This window comes from Prenolepis imparis, unplaced genomic scaffold (genome assembly GCF_030444845.1).
Source record: "Prenolepis imparis isolate NDT839.2.m4 unplaced genomic scaffold, iyPreImpa1.0 SCAF_1, whole genome shotgun sequence".
Lineage (NCBI taxonomy): Eukaryota > Metazoa > Arthropoda > Insecta > Hymenoptera > Formicidae > Prenolepis > Prenolepis imparis.
Window position 1 is genome coordinate 16792981 of NW_028141159.1, and position 22809 is coordinate 16815789.

The 22809-nt window shown below is 34.0% G+C and overlaps 4 protein-coding genes across 13 annotated transcripts; 2 read left to right on the forward strand and 2 right to left on the reverse strand.

The window, feature by feature from the left end:
- Positions 1 to 356: 356 nt before the first annotated feature.
- On the reverse strand, positions 357 to 1482 carry LOC145933265 (nucleolar protein 16). Its single transcript, XM_083032823.1, has 3 exons — positions 1160 to 1482; positions 748 to 1066; positions 357 to 673 (listed from the first exon to the last, which is right to left on the reverse strand). Exons 1-3 carry the CDS (start codon positions 1270 to 1272, stop codon positions 551 to 553), a joined length of 555 nt encoding a protein of 184 aa, XP_082888949.1. The 5' UTR covers positions 1273 to 1482; the 3' UTR covers positions 357 to 550.
- A 35-nt stretch (positions 1483 to 1517) lies between these two features.
- On the forward strand, positions 1518 to 10303 carry Ranbp16 (Ran-binding protein 16). Of its 8 annotated transcripts, none has more exons than XM_083032557.1 (15): positions 1518 to 1666; positions 3546 to 3801; positions 3917 to 4083; positions 4178 to 4402; positions 4490 to 5360; positions 5450 to 5735; positions 5808 to 5952; positions 6083 to 6230; positions 6338 to 6497; positions 6614 to 7016; positions 7360 to 7498; positions 8712 to 8789; positions 8909 to 9096; positions 9214 to 9341; positions 9444 to 10303. In XM_083032557.1, exons 1-15 carry the CDS (start codon positions 1652 to 1654, stop codon positions 9538 to 9540), a joined length of 3306 nt encoding a protein of 1101 aa, XP_082888683.1. In that variant the 5' UTR covers positions 1518 to 1651; the 3' UTR covers positions 9541 to 10303. The 8 variants fall into 8 exon arrangements, with proteins under 8 accessions (XP_082888683.1, XP_082888655.1, XP_082888663.1 ...); XM_083032529.1 differs by lacking the exon at positions 1518 to 1666 and adding an exon at positions 2046 to 2849 and having other exon boundaries at positions 3364 to 3801; XM_083032537.1 differs by lacking the exon at positions 1518 to 1666 and adding an exon at positions 2046 to 2693 and having other exon boundaries at positions 3334 to 3801.
- Positions 10304 to 11380: 1077 nt separating this feature from the next.
- Positions 11381 to 16787, reverse strand: Rlip (Ral interacting protein). 3 transcript variants are annotated; one of them, XM_083032659.1, is made up of 11 exons: positions 16636 to 16787; positions 16299 to 16437; positions 15558 to 15808; positions 15204 to 15465; positions 14937 to 15117; positions 14367 to 14681; positions 13888 to 14266; positions 13575 to 13816; positions 13092 to 13490; positions 12589 to 12987; positions 11381 to 12520 (listed from the first exon to the last, which is right to left on the reverse strand). In XM_083032659.1, the coding sequence occupies exons 1-9, from the start codon at positions 16718 to 16720 to the stop codon at positions 13389 to 13391; spliced, it is 1956 nt and encodes a 651-aa protein (XP_082888785.1). In that variant the 5' UTR covers positions 16721 to 16787; the 3' UTR covers positions 11381 to 12520; positions 12589 to 12987; positions 13092 to 13388. The 3 variants fall into 3 exon arrangements, with proteins under 3 accessions (XP_082888785.1, XP_082888793.1, XP_082888775.1); XM_083032667.1 differs by having other exon boundaries at positions 11381 to 11967; positions 12066 to 12987; XM_083032649.1 differs by having other exon boundaries at positions 11381 to 12987.
- A 1494-nt stretch (positions 16788 to 18281) lies between these two features.
- Positions 18282 to 22638, forward strand: LOC145933295 (glucose dehydrogenase [FAD, quinone]). Its single transcript, XM_083032874.1, has 5 exons — positions 18282 to 20195; positions 20369 to 20724; positions 21038 to 21397; positions 21573 to 21943; positions 22098 to 22638. Exons 1-5 carry the CDS (start codon positions 19612 to 19614, stop codon positions 22449 to 22451), a joined length of 2025 nt encoding a protein of 674 aa, XP_082889000.1. The 5' UTR covers positions 18282 to 19611; the 3' UTR covers positions 22452 to 22638.
- Positions 22639 to 22809: the final 171 nt, after the last annotated feature.

Genomic DNA, 22809 nt, shown 5'->3' on the forward strand with positions numbered 1-22809 from the left:
TATGAAGCTTTTATATATTTGTTATTATTTTAATATCATAAAAATTGACATATATGTATCAATAATATATATGCAAATAGTTTCTAGAAAATTTATAAGGATGAGTACTTTCTAATATTTATATTTAATTGTGTTGTGTATATATGTAATATAGCTTCAATATTTATCAATGAAAAAAACAAATATGTTTGCGAGTAATGAAAAGTGGTGACATCTGATAAAATTCTCATGTTTATATCAAGTAATCTTTATCGAAATCATGAAACATGATTTAGTTATTTAAATGAAGGAATAATCAAAGAATACCAACACGTTACCTGCGTCATCTAATATAAATACTATTTATAATATGCATTATTTTAAAATAATATAATTTGTATGTTTGTATAGCAAAAATATTTTGGATTTTTTATATATAATAATCTATTATTTTTGTTTTTGTCAAATTATAATGCAGATTATAATAATATTCAAATCATTGTTTTATACGTACATAGCATAAAATTTAGTCTGAAGATATATTACTTACTTATTTAAGTTACGACTTCAATTATACGCTGTCATTTTGAAGATATTCGTTATATTGTTCTGGAATACCTTTAAACATTATTATTTTGGCTCGTATTTGTTTCCAAGTTAGTTGATAATGGTTCTTCTTATCTCTTGACATTGCCTGCACAAAGAATATATACATAAGACTAATTTGAATATTATTAAAACTAATGACTCTTCCAAAGAATATCTCACCTTGTAATCTTCGCCGTATCTTTTTATCAAATAAGTAAAAAATTGAGCCTGTCCTTTCGGTAACTTTAAGAGACGCACTCGAGGTGCTTTTGCTTCGGCTTCCAATTTCTCCGCCACGTGATTTTTCGCCGAAGTCGCAGCTTCAGCTTCATGATCGGACAAGCTTTCATCTTTCCCAACTATCCTCTTAGCCTCCTCTAACATTTCGTGCTTCGAGTTAGGAATCTGTACCGCTTTGTTCGCATCGTACGCCAAACCCATGTCTTTCAAATTGACTCGCGTGGATTTCGTGCTCGTCCATTCCTCTTTTACCTGATCGCTAATAACATTGAAACGGTGATATTAATCGATCGAAATCAATTGTCGCGTTCGAATTATACACGTTATCTAGGATCTAGGTTAAGCAATTTACCAGGCGATGTTCGGCAGATATTCTTTTCGTAATTTATTTCGTAGCCTCTTACGACTAACATTCGGATTGAATTTCTTCTTACGTTTCAGCTTCCTAATCCGCTTGATCTTCATCCTCGATATTTACGATGCACGTGCGTGTATTTACTATTTAAACGCAACGTATTTAAATCAAACGTACCGCAGAAAGACACGAAACACGAATTTCGCTAGATGTCAAGCACTCGTCGGAACCAGCCTCGTCGAGCGCGTTGATTGGCTGACGTCTGGAAACCTTCCAGACGACGACCAATCGGCGCGTTCGCTCGCAGGGCGCGTCCACATGTGTCTAGTGCGCCTGACGGAACAAAGATGGCGCCGATCGCGGCGAAAGTTGGACGCGCGTGAAACGTAGATGGTCGACGTAAACATGCGCCGGCAGCGGCCAGCGGCCGCCGCAGACGAGACTGGCATGTGATCCTGGCTTCACCGCAGATAATACGAGGCTCCGAAAATGGCGGACGAACAGGTGAGTCGCCGACGAGGGAAAAAACACTTGGCGCGTATCGCGCGCGCGTCGACGGCCGACGCTATTAATTCGCGATATAGCTCGGCCGAAGCGACGCGGATCCGCCGGCGGAATCCGCGCCGGATTTCCGCGCGTGTCGTCAGTCGTTACGTACTTACTTAGCTGTGCGCGTGTTGCATCGTATATGCGTGCGTATACGCGGTGGTCGATGGTGGTAGTGATGACGAGAGACGACCGATGGTGGGTGACGGTGTCGCGCGCACCGCGTTCGTAAAATCGCCGCACTTTCTCCCCGGGAGGGTGCTGGGTGCTCCGAGGAGGAGGGTGTTTGATATCTGGTGGGAGTCTCGCGCATTTTCCGCCTCCCCCCTTTCCCGCGCGCTCGAGACTGACAACGAAAACACGCACCGCGCGGATGTAAAATCGAAATATCCTGCCCCCGGAATTGCGATATACCCAGCCGAGGGTTCGAGTCGATCCGAGTTGCTCCGCCCGTCTGTCGCACCGGGGGGTTGCGAGGGTTTCCTCGTCGCGACACGCGCGCACAGTCCCCCGTCCGGGATTCCAGGGGAGATAATTACACGGCCGGTCACATCGATCATCTGATCGGGTTGGTTGGGGGTGCGATATATGTGCCGTTGTATACGTAAATAACCGCGTGTCTCTCGCGGTCGCGATTCTCTGTGATAAAGCGTCACGTGAAACCTTCCCCCCTGTGTGCGATGTATCGGAAAGTACGGTAACTCTTTCTCTCTGTATGCGTGTGTATGTGTGTTACAACTGCCGACATCCGTGTGCCTACGGATACGTCATATCGCGCCTTGTGTTTATCTCGTCGGCGTGTTTCTCGCGTCGCGGAGTCTCTCGCCGGGGGAGAGAGATTCGTCTTCTCTTCGTCGTAGAACGAAGAGAGAGAGTGAAAGGAACGGGTGCGAAAACGCCCCCGTTTCTAGTAAGCACGTTTCGCCGTTCTCGAGCCTCGAATCTCAGGTTTTCATGACAGGATCGCCCGACCGTTATTTACAACGTACATATAACCTGTCGCTCGTCGTAAAATGTCTTGCAATAATATCTTCGTCTTATGATATATAAATGTGACGAGATTCATAAGACACTTGATATCTTTTTCCATCTGACTCTATTCTGTGATTGTTTTATGTGGGGTGTGCATGAGTATATATGTGTGTGTATATATAAAGCGTATAAATAATACAGTACAACTTGTCATTTAAACAATTGCTGATTTTTAAATCACCATATTCATTGTAGTTATTTTTTTACCTTTAGCAGATTTCTTTTTGAAAATTTTGTATATATGTACTGGCTATTTTGGACAATATTTTTCTATCGAAATCATTGTTTTATCATGCAACACAATTCTTGTTTACTTCACATGGTTCGTAAACGTTTGTAAACTGTATTACAATAAAAACATGTTAATATGTTATAATTGAATTTTCCAATTGAGTAAAACTTATTGTTTAACTGCAGAGTTTTGCATAAAATATGTTTCATTTATTTTTTGCTCATATTTACTGTAATAATCTCTGTTTTGTCTCATGAGACATTTTGAAACATACATTCTTAAGTTAAATGATATTTTATGCATCATCTTTTCTGCATAAAAAATTAAAACTATTCAGATTTTTTTTTTAATTTTATTCAAGTTCAATGCTTAACAAACTGTGATTCACCAGGCATAATGGGACTATATTGTAAACTTGTAAATACTTTGGACAGTACGGCCAAAACATTAATAAAGATTTGCGAAACACCGTAAAAAGTGAAAACATTGTTATGAAACTTTTGGACTTGTACCTGTAATGGAAGTATTAAGGAACAACTTTGAGCATTGTCATTAAGAATGGATCCTATACAGGAAGTACAGCAGCTGGAATTGCTATGCAAGCAATTGTATGAGTCGCAAGATTCGGCGCATCGTGCAGAGGCAGAGAAAGCCCTCGTCGCTTTTCAAAATGCACCGGATACGCTTACAAAGTGCCAGCTTCTCTTGGATCGTGGAAATTCTGCGTACGCTCAATTACTGGCCGCCACCACCCTGACAAAACTGGTATCACGGTCGGCGCAGGGACAGCTTACGACAACACTCAGCTTACAACAAAGACTTGATATACGTAAGCGTTATTCATTTTATTTTGCTGCAAAAAGTTGAGAAAAAATTTAAGTACTTCTTCAAGTATTTCAAGCAAAGATTATATATTTTATTTGTAATCAAATATATGTTTGTAGGAAATTACGTACTCAACTACTTAGCGACGCAACCAAAGTTACCAAATTTTGTGATACAGGCTTTGGTTACACTTTTTGCTAGGATATCAAAGCTAGGGTGGTTCGATTCTGACAAGGAGGAATTTATCTTCAGAAATGTAGTCAGTGATGTAGCCAAGTTTCTTCAGGTATATTTTAATCTTAATCAATGCTATTGCCATACATATACAGTTGCACACTTTGTTCTATAATTAATAATATTTTATTTTTTTAATAAAAAAGGGGTCGGTGGAACACTGTATGATAGGAGTACAGCTGCTTTCTCAGTTGACATGTGAAATGAATCAAATATCGGAAGCCGATGCGAATAGATCTCTGACAAAACATAGAAGAATAGCTAGTAGTTTTAGAGACACGCAACTATTTGAAATATTTAGGTTATCATGTACTTTACTAAGTACAGCCCGTGAAAATTGTAAGAGTTTAAACTTCAATGATGAGGCACAGGTATAGTATAATGTCAATTAATCTCAACTTTACAAATTCTTAATGTATGAATAATTAATGTAGCATTCATATTCTTATTTCTTTCAGCATGGTTTGATAAGACAATTGTTGAAACTTGCACAAAACTGTTTAACATTCGATTTTATCGGCACATCGACTGATGAAAGCTCCGACGATCTTAATACAGTACAAATTCCTACAAGTTGGCGACCTGCATTCTTGGATTTCACTTCGTTGAAACTGTTCTTTGATCTATATCACAGTTTACCTAATACGTTATCGTGCTTAGCACTTTCATGTCTGGTTCAGATAGCATCTGTCAGAAGAAGTCTGTTCTCTAATACTGAAAGGGCAAAATTCCTGACACATTTAGTCAACGGTATTAAACATATACTACAAAATCCTCAAGGTCTCAGTGATCCAGGAAACTATCACGAATTTTGTAGATTATTATCTCGATTGAAAAGCAATTTCCAACTTGGCGAGTTGGTCCTGGTGGAAGATTATCCCGAAGCAATACAACTAATCGCGAAATTTACAGTGCAGAGTTTGCAAATGTGGCAATTTGCACCCAACAGTTTGCATTATCTTTTGACCCTCTGGCAGAGAATGGTATCGTCTATGCCGTATGTCAAGGCGGGAGATCCACATCTATTAAATACATACACTCCGGAAGTTACGAATGCGTATATTACATCGAGACTTGAATCGGTAGCGGTAGTTGTCAGGGAGCGTCTGGAAGATCCGTTGGACGATCTCGGAGTGGTTCATCATCAGTTGGAGCAGATATCAGTCATTGGCAGATGCGAGTATCAAAAAACGTGCACTCTTTTAGTTCAGTTATTTGATCAAGCAGCGAGAACTTATCAGGAATTAATGGCGCAAACAGTCTCACCGACACAACAAATTGATATTACAATCCAGGAAGGACAGCTCACGTGGCTTGTTTATATAATTGGTACACAAATATATATCTAGTATTGATTTTCATCATAATATCTATATAATATTTATATATTTATCTTTTTCTCATTTCTTTTTTCATAGGTGGTGTTATCGGAGGAAGAGTTGCATTCAATAGCAACGAGGAGTTTGACGCTATGGACGGAGAATTAGTCTGTAGAGTTCTTCAATTAATGAATCTGACCGATTCGAGGCTCGCACAGGGTGGCTGTGAGAAACTGGAACTGGCGATGTTGAGTTTCTTCGAACAATTTCGAAAGATTTACGTAGGCGATCAAGTTCAAAAGAATTCTAAAGTCTATAGGAGATTATCCGATGTGTTGGGTCTTAATGATGAAGCTATGGTACTCAGTATTTTCATTCGAAAGATGTAAGTGAAGCGTGTGACATTTGCAAAATTAGATAAAATACGGATATTAATGCTTTGCATTATAATTTACAGAATAACAAATTTGAAGTATTGGGGTAGGAGCGAACAAATAATTTCCAAGACACTACAACTTTTAAATGATTTATCTGTGGGTTATAGCTGTGTTCGTAAACTTGTCAAATTAGAAGAAGTACAATTTATGCTCAACAATCATACAGTACGTATATTAAAATCTATTATATTTAATATATATATTTAATGTGAATGTGTGTAATAATAATGATAAATGAATAATATTATATGCAGATTAATATGTTAAATTTCTTCTTTCTTTTTTCTATCAACAGCGAGAACACTTTCCATTTTTGGGAAACAATGTTGCTGTAACAGAAATGCGCTGTAGATCAATGTTTTACACATCTCTTGGTAGATTATTGATGGTAGATTTAGGCGAAGACGAGGAAAGGTTTCATACGTTTATGTTACCTCTTACAGGTAACAAAATTTTCAACATATATTTATAATCGTAATTTTTTTATTAGAAATATAATGTTATGTGCAAGAAAATATTTAATATAATTAAATATTTAATATAATTTTAGGTGCATTGGAGAGCCTCGGTCAATTAATGGGTGCCGCAGATACACCCCTTTTCGCGGCAGAGGAAGCGAAAAAAGCGCTAATTGGTTTAGCGCGAGATCTTAGAGGCTTAGCTTACGCATTCAACACCAAGACATCCTATATGATGCTTTTCGATTGGATGTAAGTAAGATATATCCATAAATATCTTTTGGATCTTTAGATATTTTCTGTAAATTTATAATATAAAAAAAGAAAAATTTATATTATCTGGATTTTGTTTGAAATTTCGTAATTAGATATCCGAATTACACGCCAATTTTATTACACGCTGTGGAACTATGGCATCACGAGCCGCAAGTGACAACGCCCGTCCTAAAATTATTCGCTGAGTTAGTACAAAATAGAAGTCAACGATTACAATTCGACGCATCGTCTCCGAATGGAATCTTGTTATTCCGTGAGGCCAGCAAAATAATATGTAGCTATGGCAACCACATATTAAGTGTTGAAGTACCCAAGGATCAAATCTATCCTCTAAAACTCAAAGGAATAAGTATATGCTTTAGTATGCTTAAGGCAGCCTTATGCGGAAGTTATGTAAACTTTGGAGTGTTTAGGCTATACGGCGACGAGGCGTTGGATAATGCCCTTAATACATTTGTCAAACTGCTCCTTAGTATTCCGCAGAGTGATCTATTGGTAAGTAATATGTATCAACTACAAGATTGACATTTTATTCATTATCTAGATAAAATTATTTTTTTATAATCAAGTTAAATCATTAATTTCAATTATTATAAATGTACTATAAGAATATTACTGCAAAATTAAAATAGAGTATTAGACTAAAACATTTAAAAAACAAAATTTTATTATTTATATCTATGAAAACATACATATATGAAAAAAAGACAACTTTAAATTTTTGTTGAAATTAGAATTTGAATTACAAAATAAAAGCAATATTAATGGATTAATATGATAAAAGTATTGCATTATTATTTATCTCTTGTATGTTACTTTAACCCACTGTTTCTAATAGCATTATCCGAAGCTGTCGGCAACATACTACTTGCTGCTTGAATGTCTGGCCCAAGATCACATGGTCTTTTTATCCACCTTGGAACCTAGGGTTTTTCTCTATATCCTCTCCAGCATCAGCGAAGGCCTTACAGCACTAGGTGCGCAAAAAGACTTCTATACAGGTCTGTGCGGCTGATTCTATCCTGCTACTACTATCCTCAACGCCATACCTTGATGCTGAAAAATCATTCTAAATTTTTTAGATAAATTCTCACGAGTTGAAAAAGTTTCAAAGAAAATTTTCTGTTATTGGTCCCGGTTAATACTTCTACAATATTTTTCGTATATAGATTTTCAAGAAAAGAAAAGATTAACATAAATATTTATTATGAATCGTAATCAAACAGTTGCAGTGTACAAACACAAGCATGTTAATAATTTATTTTGAAAACTCAAAAGGCATTAGCTTAATAGAATACACATTAGGATTAAATTATATACACGAAACAAAAAAACTTGTTGCAAATTTTTATATAATAGCTTTTTTAGAATTATTCTTTAAACACATATTCCCCATGTCACATTTATTTCACTTATGTAAGCATAATAACTTAAAATTTTATCTTTTATATATATATATTTTGGAACTATTATATTAGTTTTAATATTTCTTGCTTTCTGCATTATTGCTTGGAATGTAAATCTGCCTATAGATATTAGCTACTGCATTCAAAGAACAAGAAATAGACGCATATATAAAATGATTATACACAATGATGAAACTATCGAGAACATCCCTATAAATAACATTGGCTGTAAGAGGATTGAAGTGCGTGGAGCCTGGATCTTAAACACAATGAAGTTTGACACAAAAACACATAGCTTGTATTCTCTACAATGGCATATGTGTTAATGCAATTCTCTTCTGTTTAAATTGAAACAAAATTGTGTGAAATAATGGATCTAGCACAGATAATCAGCCGCACAGCTGACATATTACTACTAACATTAACACTATATAATAATTATAAGTTAATGATGTTATGTGCTTTGTAATTACTAACTAATTAATCACAGTTGCATGTATTTTATTAAGGAATACAATTCGATTGTGTATCCTTATAATTTAGATTTACATATAATAATCTTTTTCTCGTTAATTTATCAATTTCTTTATCTCAATAAATTGATTAAATTGTAAGTTTATGAAATATTATTATATAAAGGAAGATAGGTAGGTCCTAGTGAACTTGCAACAGAAATGCTGTTATTTTGGTTGGATGTATTTTTTTATTGCACTGTGATTTTAATTATACATATCGCCTTTTTCTGGCGATAAATTGGAAAGAAAACAAAATTTTCTGATTTCAGATACCATGGTATGTACTGGTTGTTGTGCTACACTTGATCATATTGTCACATATTTGTTTAAACAGCTTTATCAAAAAGGTGCGTTTAATAGACAATTTTATTAATATAACAGGGCAAAATCTTTTTAACGATATTGTATCATAAGAAATTGTAGGAGATATATTGCATCAATATTATTGTATTATACGTATTTACAGGATATCCAGGAAGGAAAAATGCGGTTGTTCCAGGAGGAGGGGAGTTATTTTTGCAAGTTTTAAAGCAACATCCTGAAATACTTCAACAAATCCTAAGTACTGTTTTAAATGTGATAATGTTTGAGGATTGTAGGAATCAATGGAGCATGTCTCGTCCTTTGTTAGGTCTCATATTGTTGAACGAAGAAGTAAGTGTTTGTATTTGCAATAATAGTTCAGTAATATAATAATTACGTATTTTATTTCTTAATTGTGTGTTTTCTCACAATTTTTATTAATATATTCCTGCATATTTATATTTGCAGTATTTTAATCAATTAAGGGAAAATATTATTAGAAGTCAGCCTGTTGACAAACAAGCAGCAATGGCGCAGTGGTTTGAAAATTTAATGAACGGCATTGAAAGAAATTTACTCACAAAAAATAGGGATAGGTAAGAAAAAAAAAAATATATATATATATATATATACATATAAAATGTATTTTAACATCTATTTTGAGTATATCTTTATGATATTTTTGTGTTCTCTTATAGGTTTACACAAAATTTATCAATGTTTAGAAGAGACATAAATGACGCCCTAAAAGGACCTAATATATCAAATTCAGTCACTGACATGATGACGTCGTAGTAATACTGCTCTCTCTCTCTCTCTGAGTTAGATTCTTCTAGGTTCTTGCCTGCCAAATGCTTGAATGTGTGTGCGAGTGAAACTCTAAATTAATGATGAAATTAAAATTATGGCTTTAGATGAGTATAAAGATAATAAATACTACCTTTTTGTATACATGAGCATTATTGCTTGGCTTCCTATTCTGCTTAATTTAATCTTCTTAGCTGCTTAATTAGTTATACGCACCGCATATTGGTTTACATTCGTGATAACAATAAAACTTGCATTATTATTTTCTTTCTCATATACACAGCATTTATTATGATTTTACATTCATAATTTTGTTGTACATGTCCTGAACAAAAATTAGAATAAAAATTAGATTCTCTTTTTATTACCTTTATACTCGAATTTTTTCAACTGCTTTGAAAAACATCTAAATATTTTTATAACTACATATTAATACTAAAAATTGACAATTATTATATGACAATTTATAGTCATATAAAAAAATATACGTTTGAATCTTTTAAAGCAAATCGTCCTCATATTTTTCACTCAATTTCTTTTTACAATCTTATGGAAATGTATGGATTAAAGATTAATCAGTAGAAGTGTTTTTCTTTTATTTTAATTTTATATACCGACAATATTTTTATATGCATATTTATTTGTGCCATGTGTAATTTTATTTCTACAAGTAGTTTTAATATTTTTGTGTATCATAATCAATTTATGCTTTTTGCATCTAAAACAATATAAGCAAGCACGAAAATACATACATTTAGACATTTTTAAAGTTATTATTACTATCTTTAATATCATTAATTTATTTCAAATTTTTTGACATTTTTACACAAATAATATAATGTCTTATAATAGAAATTTTTATCTCACATATTCTTTGTATTCAATTATATTATATTTTCGGGGAAAACGAACATATTTTAAGTAATTTGATATAGTTTTTAGAAAAGATCAGCATTATTTACAATTATGTGTCAAGTCTTGCCAAGTAACATTTATTCTGTCAACAAAATTTTCGACATATATACATTTTAGAATAGGAAGCCAATAATCTATTTTTATTATTAAATGACATCTTCCATTTAATTTTCAGTGCATAACATCCACTTTTAAGAGCACAAACGTGCAGTTTAAAGACGTTTATAACATTACAGATTCTTGTATTGGCATAGAATTGTAGAAGAAAAAGAGAGATGCAAGAGCAGAGAAGGCAAATCGCGATACATTCATTACTTAAAATTTATTCAAGTAAAAACTGTTAAAAAACCTATTATTATTATTTATTCATAAAAAACTTATTCAGTCGTTACGAATGATATGAACAATGTACACATGAGGATATCATTAAATTTATTATACGAGGATTCACACTTAAGAATATAATTATTATTATATTATTAAGTTATCGCATTGGCATTACATATTTCATTGAGAAGCAAGACAAATGAAAGAAATGTGAAATAGATATTACGAGGCGTTAAATGACATTTGTTGATTTTACGATATAGTAACTTTAAAATTGATTGTATACTGTAAAGCAAATTATCGCATTTCGAGCAATCGTATCTAAACAGCATTGTCTCATTATTGACACATCACAAACTTCTATATTTATTGATATTTATTGAGTAATAACTGTCCCAAATGTTCAAATTTTCATCTCGATAAATATAGAGATAAATATCAAATACTTGATATATTTTATAACAAAACATACGCAGGTGACTTGAAAAATGAGGATACGAGAAAAATCAAACAATTGCGAAATATATACAGAATAAGATATTAAGATCCCCCTATATTAAAATGTCTTTAATGATCCTTTTTTGTTGTAAATATCGTTGCAAAATTTATTAGCCATATAGGAGAGATAGAAAACATTCCATTATTTTTTTATACATATATATAAATATATATTCCATCTTTTTTATAACATTTTGTAAATTATTTTTATAGGCTTCGAAAAAGAGAACTTCTACCTACCCATCGCAAACCGACTGTTGACGGAAGTAAGAAATATTCCTTGAATTTGGTACTCATACTATAATTTCTGACATATCTTTTTGCTTTCTTTGAGATAAAGGTACAGTAGAATGCTTAAACAATTTATATCTTTGTAAAGTAGTCGTGTTCCATATATAAAGCTCATCACATTCGGTGCTTTATTAATTATATTTAAATATAATTAATAAAACGCAATTAAATTATATGGAACGCAAAAATCTGATTCTCAGCTGTCTCTCCTTGTAATAATTATGTAATGAAGTTACATTGATATTTTCTATAATTGCGAATTGTTATAGGCGAAACTGGTAATTGCACAGTTTCATGATTTCGGTAGTTAAACTACCCTCACCGCTCGCGTAGGTATGCTATTATTCTTAGCGAATTGTTGTACTACACACTGTGATAGTGACGCTGTAAGAGAGTACGTTATTGTATTATCTATCGCTCGATCTTTATTCGGCGAACGAGAAAGAGAAGGAAAAGTATTGCATTGAATATACAAGATGTACCTGTGTAAAATCACGATTTCCCACGAAACACGCAATATTGCGTTGCAATAGTCGGATTCTGGAGCTGAGATAATAATCGTCGTCTCCGGTATGCAATTCATATTTAATAATAAAAAAAAAACCGTTTTGAAAAAAAGCCACTTTGAGAGTTGCACGACTTATTTGACAATACTGAGAGAGAATATACTCATCAACGTTGCGTTGTATTGCGTTTACGAGACTTTTTAATAACGCGCAAAGAGCTTATTCTCATTCGTATAATAGCTACCGTGCGTCTTCTCTTTCTGCTGATAAACGAGAGAATCTTTATCAATCAATCTGTTCAGTACAATCTCAGTTTCCTCCCGCGATGGACGTTCATCAATAGATTTTTATACAGATACAGCACGTAAAATCTATATCTATCTACGCGACGAAAGATAGAATATATAAATCGGGCGTAAAATAAATTTTTCCTACAAAATACACAAACAAAGCAGCATTACCAAGATAAATCTATACGGGTCGATATTCAACGCTGTACCTTGACCAGATGATATTGTAAATATACATTGAATACAATGCAATTGTTCCCTCAATCTCCTCCGAATTGCCTTCTTCTATTATTAATTTATCTGTAGTCTTGCTGAGTTTTGATAAAAATCTTTGATGCGCGAATATTATGAAATATTATATAGCCAGTAGCTTATACGATATCGAACTATATTATTTCCATAACAATTTTTTGTTTTGTTTGCTTATCTTCTTTAGTCTTAATCTTGGTAATTTTCTTTTCATTTGTTTCAATTTCTCTTCTGTCTACTAATTAATAAATATCCTCTGTTTATAAGCTTCTTTTATTTTGTTTTCTTGTGGTTCTAGATTGACATTTTTTATTAAGATTCCAGGAAGTTTAAAATACTTAATTTTTTATTTTCAGATTCTGAAATTTCATTAGCATGAGATTAATATATAAAAAGAAGAATACATTTTTAATAATATATTAAAAAATATAATTGCCACAATATAGTGTCACTCTACATTTACCTTATTATGTTTGAATATTTAAGAGTGTTCTTCTTACCCCTTCCTCTTTTCAAACACATACACATTGGGTATTTAAAAAGGAACTCGAGAACTAAAAACAAAAAATTTGTAGCTGCATTTTGTACATAGTTTTATTACTCCACGGAAGAATAGAACGAGTTAATGGTACATGATATAATTGTAACATGTTATAAACTATATATGGTCATTATGTGCAAAACGTAATGTCAGATTGTATCTTTATAGTGTATAGATGCTCTGTATTGTAATCTCGAAGCGTCACTAGCAGGTCTGTGGTCAAGTTTTGGCCACTAGTTGATGCACCGCTAATTGAACGCGCAGTTCTACGCAAGCGTCTTTCTCCTCGATTATACTGCATATCAACGTCGTCATCTTTTTCTGAAAACCGAGAGAGTGTAAGTGTATATATACAAAAATGGAATGAAAAATCCCTCCCCCTTTCTAGTGTTTAAAAAAACATACTTCGAGTAACTGATTCTCCTTGACTAATTGTATCATAGCTGTCATTTCGGCTTCGTTAGGAGAGTGTATCCTTTCTTTGGGTTTTTTCTTCTCTGTGCCGCGTTCTGTCAACGTTTCCATTAATCGTTTGATCTCGTTCCTTTCCTGGCTGATGCGAGACTTCAATAACGCTTGCATGTTCAACAGTTCCTCGTGAATCAGCCTCTCTCGCAACTTATCTATAACATCCTCCTCTTCAGGCTCTGTACATAAATTAATGTTATATTGATTGAAAGTATTAGAATATTATATGCTTATATCATTGTGTATGTACCGTTTGCTTTGTCATTCGGTGTTACATTTTCAGATTCTTTCGATTGAGGTGTAACCATCACAGTATCCACAGAATCAACCGCGTCTTTTTCTTGTACATTTACGCTCTGTCCGTTTTGCGCGATGTTTGAACTACTGGTTCCTGCAGAACAAGAACATTTTTCTTTCCCTTCTTCTGCGCTATGTAGTTTGCTGTCCTTTTTCATTAATGTTGTATTGTTCGACGGTTGACTATCGGGTTTTACTTGCCCAAGATCTTCATCTACGGGTTTTGGTTTTTGCAAAGTAGATTCTATCGGAACATTATCGGTCGATTTGATTTCTTCGTCTATACTCTTTTGCGTAGCACCTTCCAATTTTTGAACAGTCTTGTATTTTCTCTATAAAAAAAATGTGCATTTTATATTAATCTTTTCTTTGCATGGATTTATATATAATATGATATTTATAATAATGAATTCTTTAAAAATATAGTTGTACCTTTAATTGCGTTATCATTCGTTGCACTTCCCACAGTTGTTCCTCACGAGACTTCGTTACAAAACCAGCATTCATTTGCATGTGAATTTGGGATAGTAACGACTCTTGTTTAGACAATTCCGCAGCTATACCTTCCACAGAATTAGGCAGATTGGTACTACCAGATGACAATGGTGGCACATATTTTGTCAATTGTACATTTGGAAATAAAGCCTTGCAGTGAAACAACAGAGCCAATAACAATCTGTGACTCATTTGTAGAACCGGACTTAACGTCATCGAAATTGTTTGTGCGTTAATTTTCGTCGTTTTCTCCTACAGTAAAATATCATTAAAGATCAAATAGAATTATGTAATGTAAAGAAGTTTTGTTTCTTTCTTGATAAATTTTTATTTTAAATAAGATTAGAGAAGAGTCCAAAATTAGGTTAATGAATCTTTTTTTTGTAAATAGAAGAAATGTATAAATAGTGCGCAACTATACATATATTTTGACATAAGAAAGATTATTATGTACTGCATATGTTTTTGTTTTCAGAGTGACTTGAGCTGATAATACTTGGAACATACTCGCACTGTGACATGATCCAAATGCAGTATGACCCATGCCAGGAGAATCCTGTTGCATTCCGGTAACTGCTGCGTCAATTGAGCCAACTGCGCTTCCCGTTGCGCGACATCCTTGGTTGATGCGGCCTGTTCGAAGCGTGATATTGTTTCACTATTCTCCAACACGGGTTCTGGCAGTTCTCTACATCACCACAATGTGCACCACAATTTTTCGTTTGATCTTAAAACACATGGTGAGAGAAGGATAAAGAATTCTCAAATACAAACCTAAGAAAGAGTATCAATAAGCTCGTAGCTACCGTGGGTTCAAATTCAGATATGTTCACCGGTTCTCGGTGATTGTACAATTTTTTCAAGTACTGAACTTTTGATTTCACCCCGGGAACTTTGTACAGACCCTCCACATTCATTCCATGCTCCTCTACATAATCGATACAGTCTCGCACCACCAATGGTAATTCGATTCCATCGTGACAACAGCTTCTTTCAATTGCTAAATGAAGACTAACACCGAAAACCGGTTGTTCCTCTGAGAAACGTAATGTGTATATATCAAAGAAGCATTAATGGAACAGCAAATGAAAATACTGGTATTTATACACAACTCAATTTCAATCTTACCACCAATATCTAAACCTTCACCACCGGCATGCTTTCCTTTCTTACGATCTTTCAATTTTTGCTTAGACTTGTCTTTATCCTTATCCTTCCGTTTTTCTTTGTCTATATCCTTCTCATCTTTATCTTTCTTCTTTTTATCCTTTTCCTTCTCAGCATCTTTTTCCTTCGCCTCCTTTTCTCTTGATTTCTCTCGCTTCTCTTTCTTAGAAGGAAATTTAAAGGCTTTGGTCTTTTTTGATTTTGACGGACTTCTGCGCAATAAATTATACATTAGTTCATATATATTACAAGATATTTAAAAAAAAATAAAATTACCTCAAGCAAAAGATAGTAAAATTAATTGTCATTTTGTATGTATATTATAAAGACTTTGATGATAAAATATATATTAACTGAGCAAATTAAAATCAGTATAAGCAGAAGTGTCAAGTCATAAATACTTGAAACAAGTTTGCTTTCCATTAAAAAAAATCAGAAAGTTAGTTGTGCAAGTGTACAAAACTAATACACTAATAACAATACAGACGAAAAATATAGATCAATGATAAACGGATGGCCATCATTTGCAATTATCATGCACTTGTTAACAGTAGTATAACTTGATTCATGTATCTCTGACAAATATGAACCAGAAAGATCCGTTAATTGTGTGTTACATTAGCACTTATGTATGCTACTAGAGATGTCACATAACAAAAAAAAAAAAAAAAAAAAAGAAAAAACATAATTAATAGGTCTTACTTGGTTTCTTGATCTTCGTCTGGTGAACTTTCACCCTCTAATGTTGCGTAGCCCCTGTCCTTTCTATCCTTTTTGTCCTTACGCTTTCCACCCAAGAGCTCCTTCTTGGAATGCTTGTCGTGGCTGCCTTCGTCACTAACTACATTATAAAAATTACTAATGACATTGCTGTGTCATAAATATTTAGCGAATGAATGTGAGAGATAGAGGGAGAAAAAAAGAGGTACAAATGTATAATATCTCAGACTAAACAGACTCTTTGACAGATGCATAACCTCTCTCTCACAGTGTCTACTTTCGGAAACGTAGATATAATACGATGATGCCCATTACGTACAATCGCTCTCATTGCTCTTCCTCGCCGATTCGGACGCGTACAAACCGGGAAATTCCTTCTCGACATCCGGACTCTCGAAGTCCATTCTCTCTCAACAGATTTGCATTTGACACTTGCTTGTTGTGTCAACTCGATATCTCGAATCTCGAATTCGTTCGAGATACATCGATATCTCTCACGCCGATCGATTCAGCATAATTGAACTAAACCGTTTTAAATATCATTCGCATAATACTATGCACACGCTAAGAAAAAGTGAGATCTCTTTTATGTATATATAGAATTATGTGAAATATATATTTAAGATACAACAAGTAAGTGTCAAATGCACATCTGTGGAGAGAAAATGGACTTCGCGAAAGAATGGACTTTGAGAGAGAGAGAATGGACTGCGAGAGATGAGTCCGGATATCGAGAAGGAATTTTCAGGTTAGTACGCGAATCGGCAAAGGATAGACCGCAATCTTTTATATATTCTTTATATATATCTTTTATATATATATATATATATATATATATCTTTTATATATATATATATATATTTTATATATATATATATATATATATATATATATATATACGTTATTAAATATTAAATATTTTTGTATATCAAATTTGCACATAATATAAAAGAGGGAAAATAATAACTGCAATAAAAAGCTTTTGCTATATATTATAGCTTTTAAAAATGCTAACATTAAGAGTATACTTTGATTAAAACATTTGTGCCAAAGAGATTGCTGTAATTTTAATGAATTTATATAGATTCTGATAAGTATAATATGCTTTCTGTCTCTTTCTCTCTCTATTTCTTTACCGCGAGATGTGAAAATTTAATAATTAATCCATTTTTCCTTTTCTCTGTTGTGACGATGGGAATCGCATGAAAATTTAAATTTTTTCTCGTCGAAAACTGTCAATCAATTTTAAACCTTCATACGATATCGAATCTCGACATCACTATACAGACACATTATGTAACATTGTTATCCTCTTTGCGCGGTATGATGAACATATATACAGACGCTCCAAGTACTATATTTCGTAATTGCTTATGTAGGTCATACGAAACTGGTTTCTTCGTGATTTTATATTGCATGCCTTCGGTATTTTTGTCACATTTAAATAAGCATAATGTTTCGATCGAGCATTTATCTGCATTGGAATTTGCCCTGCATTTGATCGAAATGAATATATTTTCTGGATATTAATAATCTAAAAAATTTAATTGTAATTTTATTCTGGAATATTAGCGTTAATTTTTGCAGTAGTAACTTATTCGGTTTAATCTATTTTTTTTTTCAGATATTTTACAATTATCACGATATAATTTATTTTAAAGCTTTTCAAATTTTGTTATTTGTATTTTTAAAAATTTATAAGATGAAAAAAATAACAATTTTTTAATAAAATTAATTAAACTTTTATTCAGGACAATATCAAAACACTTGAAAAAATACAAATTATATTCCAGAGTTAAATTACATTTTGTAACGAAACTTTATAAATATATATTTCATACTTCACATACACCTTAAGTTTGAATCAATTTACATTGATTACGTTTACATATATTGATCGAAAGCATACACGTGTATTTCTAAAGATTATATACGTCAAAATTGATATCGTAGTCAAAAAATATTGACAAATTGTGTACACATAACAAGTTGACATAGACAATTTAATTTAATTTTTCATCATAACAAGTTGTATAAAGACGACAAATTTCAACATCAACAAATTGCAATGACGCTTTCTTTTTTATAATAATACGCGTGAAAAGTGGTCGACCTTGTCGATTTTTCTTTCAACCACTTTCGGTAGATCAGATGCAACCACGGAGATGAAATAATTCGATCTCACAATCAGTAGTTAAGTGAATTTCGTGCAATAAACATCTTTCCTCCAATCATTCGCTAAGATTTTAATTTCTCATTCTCAAGTATCAGCTCACATTTTCAACAAATTTTATCATAAGCGAAAAGCTGTAATGTCATTAAAAGCACAATCATAACAAATATATTTTATTTGTTAAATCAAAAAAGAATATAGGACTGATTTTTAGTGATCATCTGTAAGAATTGTCTCATTTAAATTAGTTCGTCTATTTAAATTGCGTATATAATCGAAGATGTTTCAAAAATATATAAAAAAGATTCGAATAATAAAAAAATATATTAATTAAAAATATATTAATACGGAGCACATGAAAAAGCATGTACGAGAAAATTGTTCGACTGTCTTACATCTGTTGAAGAATCCCTGAAGAATATGTCTTGAAAAGAGTGAGATCATCGAGTTAAACGATCGAAGATAAGAATCGCATTATCGATTTTGGAACAGTTGAAAAAAAGTTCGGTACACGCGATTATAACAAGATTTTCTTTTCGAGTTTTTTTTCAATTGTGACTTCAGATGCGCGCAAAAAAGACTCGATCTCGTTTAGTTATATTTTCAACCGCTGATTAGTATTCACCTTACATTCTTTCATTTTATATTTCTTACGTCACGTAACCGTGATCGGAAAAAGGATACCACAGCTGACTTATTGTTAGCCGACCCTGATGCTATTCAAATCTACTGCAATCTTGAAAGACTTGCATTACTCATGTTACATTCTAAAAAAATGCGACAAAGTGCCGTTATAAACAGTTGATTCTTTGTGCTAGTCGTGTATTTGTGATATAAATTGTGCCTTATTTAAAATAAGCAACTATAATAAGATCTTCCAAACCAAAAATTCTTGAAGAACATCAAGAGTCCACATTTGTATTATCCATCCTACACTTCGACTGTGTTTAATGTCAAAATTCTAGCTATTTAATTATGGAGAAAGAAGTCGACAAACTACAGTACTGACAAGATTGATAGAATGCGAATGATGTATTATAAAATTAGGAAAATATTGATATATGTTTGAAAGAAGATCAGAAGCGAAGATTTATCTCACGCGTGATAAACACAGTTTTTACGATGCTCAAGTCCTGCTTGACAATCATGTTCCTGGGATACGCCGGTGGAATCCTAACACCGGGTATTCTCGAGACGATCTATCACTTCTTCTCAGGCTTCCCGACGCTACCGAAAAGTTGGACGTCGCAGAACGAGATATCCGATTATTCCCTTCCCTTCGATTTCCTGGTGATCGGCGCCGGTTCGGCGGGATCCGCGCTCGTGAATCGTCTGACCGAGAAGCCGGACTGGAAGATTTTGGTGCTCGAGCAGGGCAACGACGAGATCTTCCTCACGGATATCCCTTTTATGGCGCCGATCCTCCGTAAGACAGACTACGCTCGCTTGTACAAGAGTGAGCCGCGACCGCAAGACGCGAATGGTCAAGGAGGATACTGTCTATCGATGGTCGACGGTCGTTGCAACATAATGTCTGGTAAGGCAATCGGCGGCACCTCGGTGGTGAATTTCATGATCTACTCGAGAGGAGCACCGGCCGATTACGATGCCTGGCAGGCATTCGGTAATCCCGGCTGGAGTTACAAGGACGTGCTGCCGTATTTCATCAAGTCCGAGAGGTGCAAGATGTTCGATACAGACACCAGGTATATATTTTAATGTCAGAAATTATAGATTTATTTTCTTCATTCTATCGTATCTGTGGGAATATCTTTTAATTACATTTAACATAACTTTATATAATCGTATACAATTTTTTAGCGATATAATATTTTTTTCTGTATTATACACTTCTCTTGTTTACATTTTTCCTCATCAGATTCCACGGATACAATGGATACCTGGATGTGACGACCCCTCCTTACACCACTCCTCTGAAGGAACCTTTCTTGAAAGCTGGCCAGGAACTCGGTTACGATCTGGTAGACTACAACAGCGACAGAGTTATAGGCTTCTCAACCGTGCAAACGACTATGCGAAACGGGCACAGAGTTAGCGCCAGCAAAGCCTTCCTCAGACCGATCCGCGGCAGACCAAATTTTTATTTATCTAAATTTTCGACGGTGACGAAAATTGTTATTAATCCAAAAACGAAAACAGCCATCGGCGTTGAATTCATAAAGAATCATAAAACATATTTTCTCTCCGCCACTAAGGAGATTATACTCTGTGCAGGTATGTATATACATTTAGGATATCGTTATAGAATAAAAAAAATGTGATTTTTAGCTTTTATAAAGTAAATTTACTTTAGGAACAAATTTAATAAAATATTTGATAAAAAAAGTAAATCTATATTAAAGAGTATAAGCTTTAAATCAAATTGGAGAAAGAAATATTCAATTTTCAAATACATTTCAAAATGCACTATATATTTTTTTTAAAATTATATAATAAATTTTAGTAATAAATAAAAACTATTTTATAAATTAGCTTCCTATACTTATACTGTATTTATACGTAAATAGAGGCTTCTTTCTTATTACAGGTGCTCTTAATTCACCACAATTACTAATGCTATCCGGGATAGGTCCAAAGGACCACTTGAGCTCCTTAGGCATTCGTGTAACCGAGGATCTTCCGGTGGGGTTTAATTTACAGGATCATGTGAGCATGTCAGCTTTAACGTTTCTAGTCAACGAGAGCGTGACCATTGACGAACCGCATCTAAGTTCTAGTCCGTCTGCTTTTCTGGACTACCTGATACAAGGCACAGGTCCTCTGACGATACCCGCAGGCGCCGAAGCATTAGCTTTCATTAATACTAAGACTCATTTGAGTACGAAAAAGTCAAAGTTTAACTCCATTATCCAGAATGAAAATATACACGAAAACAGCAAACGACATGGTAAGCATTTTATGGTGATTATTTTTCAAAATTTTTTACGAAATTTTTACAAAATGTAAAATCTATCAATAAACAATTGTTAAAGTTTTCTCTTTAGAGTCTTTTGCCATTTATAATCGTTTTCAAACTCTTTTAACTTGAACGAAAAATGCAAAAGTCACGTTATTTCTTGCAGCTTGGACTGTTCCCAATGTAACTTCCATCACCGTCGATCGTGACATCTTTAAAACATATCCTAACGGGAACAGTTTATTGACAGAAGACGATTATCCTGATATCGAACTGGTGTTAGGCGTAACCTCGTTAGTCGGCGATATTTCCGGAACTTATCGCAATCTGCTCGGATTATCGGACGATTTTCATAAAGAGGTTTTCAGCGATTACTTGGGGTTCAATGCTTTCACGATCGTACCTGTGCTTCTGCGACCCAAGAGTCGCGGCAGAATCACCTTGAGAAGCTCCAACCCGTTGGATTCGCCGATCGTGGACTTCAATTATTACGATGACGAGGATGATCTAAATACAATGGTGCAAGCTATAAAAATAGTAAGAATCTTTATGTACATTTATATAATCTACGTTATACAATCTATCGTTATACAATACATTTTTTTTAAATTTACTCTTAATTATATTATATATATACTAATTAATTTCTCATACTTTTGTGTCATTTTGCATTTTTTTTTTCATTTTCCAGGCGATCGAAGTTGCTTCCACGAGAGCGTTTAAACGTTACAACGCCACGCTGCTACCGGTACCATTTCCAGGATGCAAACACGTTGCTTTTAAGAGCGACGCGTACTGGGCCTGCGTCGCCCGTCACGTATCGACGACCGTAGCCCATTACTCAGGTACGTGTAAAATGTCCACATGGAAAAATTCGGGCGTGGTGGACCACAGATTGCGGGTGCACGGGATCAACGGTCTCAGGGTCGTGGACGTCAGCATCATGCCGACCATAATCGCCGGTCACACGATCGCGCCCGCGTACATGATCGCTGAGAAAGCCAGCGACATGATCAAGGAGGATTGGAAAGATTTTGTTCCGTGAATCACACACGCGTACACACATATACACACATATACACATACACATATACATCTACACACAAGGTGTGGGAAGCAAGGAAGTGGAGGATGTTAGGTAAAACATGTGGGACGCGTTATCGTGAAAGCGCGTAGACTGTGATTAAATGAAAATCACTTTTAGATTCGAAGAAGCGCGATAATAAGGGTATTGATCTTTGTGCCACAAAAAATTGTAGAATTTTTAAGGGGACTTAAAGGAAGCGCTGCGTATTTACATAATAGAGATATATTAGAATATTATACGCACAAACTTGTAGAATTTTTCTACTTTTCAAGTAGAATATTATTGTTTTCTATAGAAATAGAGAACATAATTACGT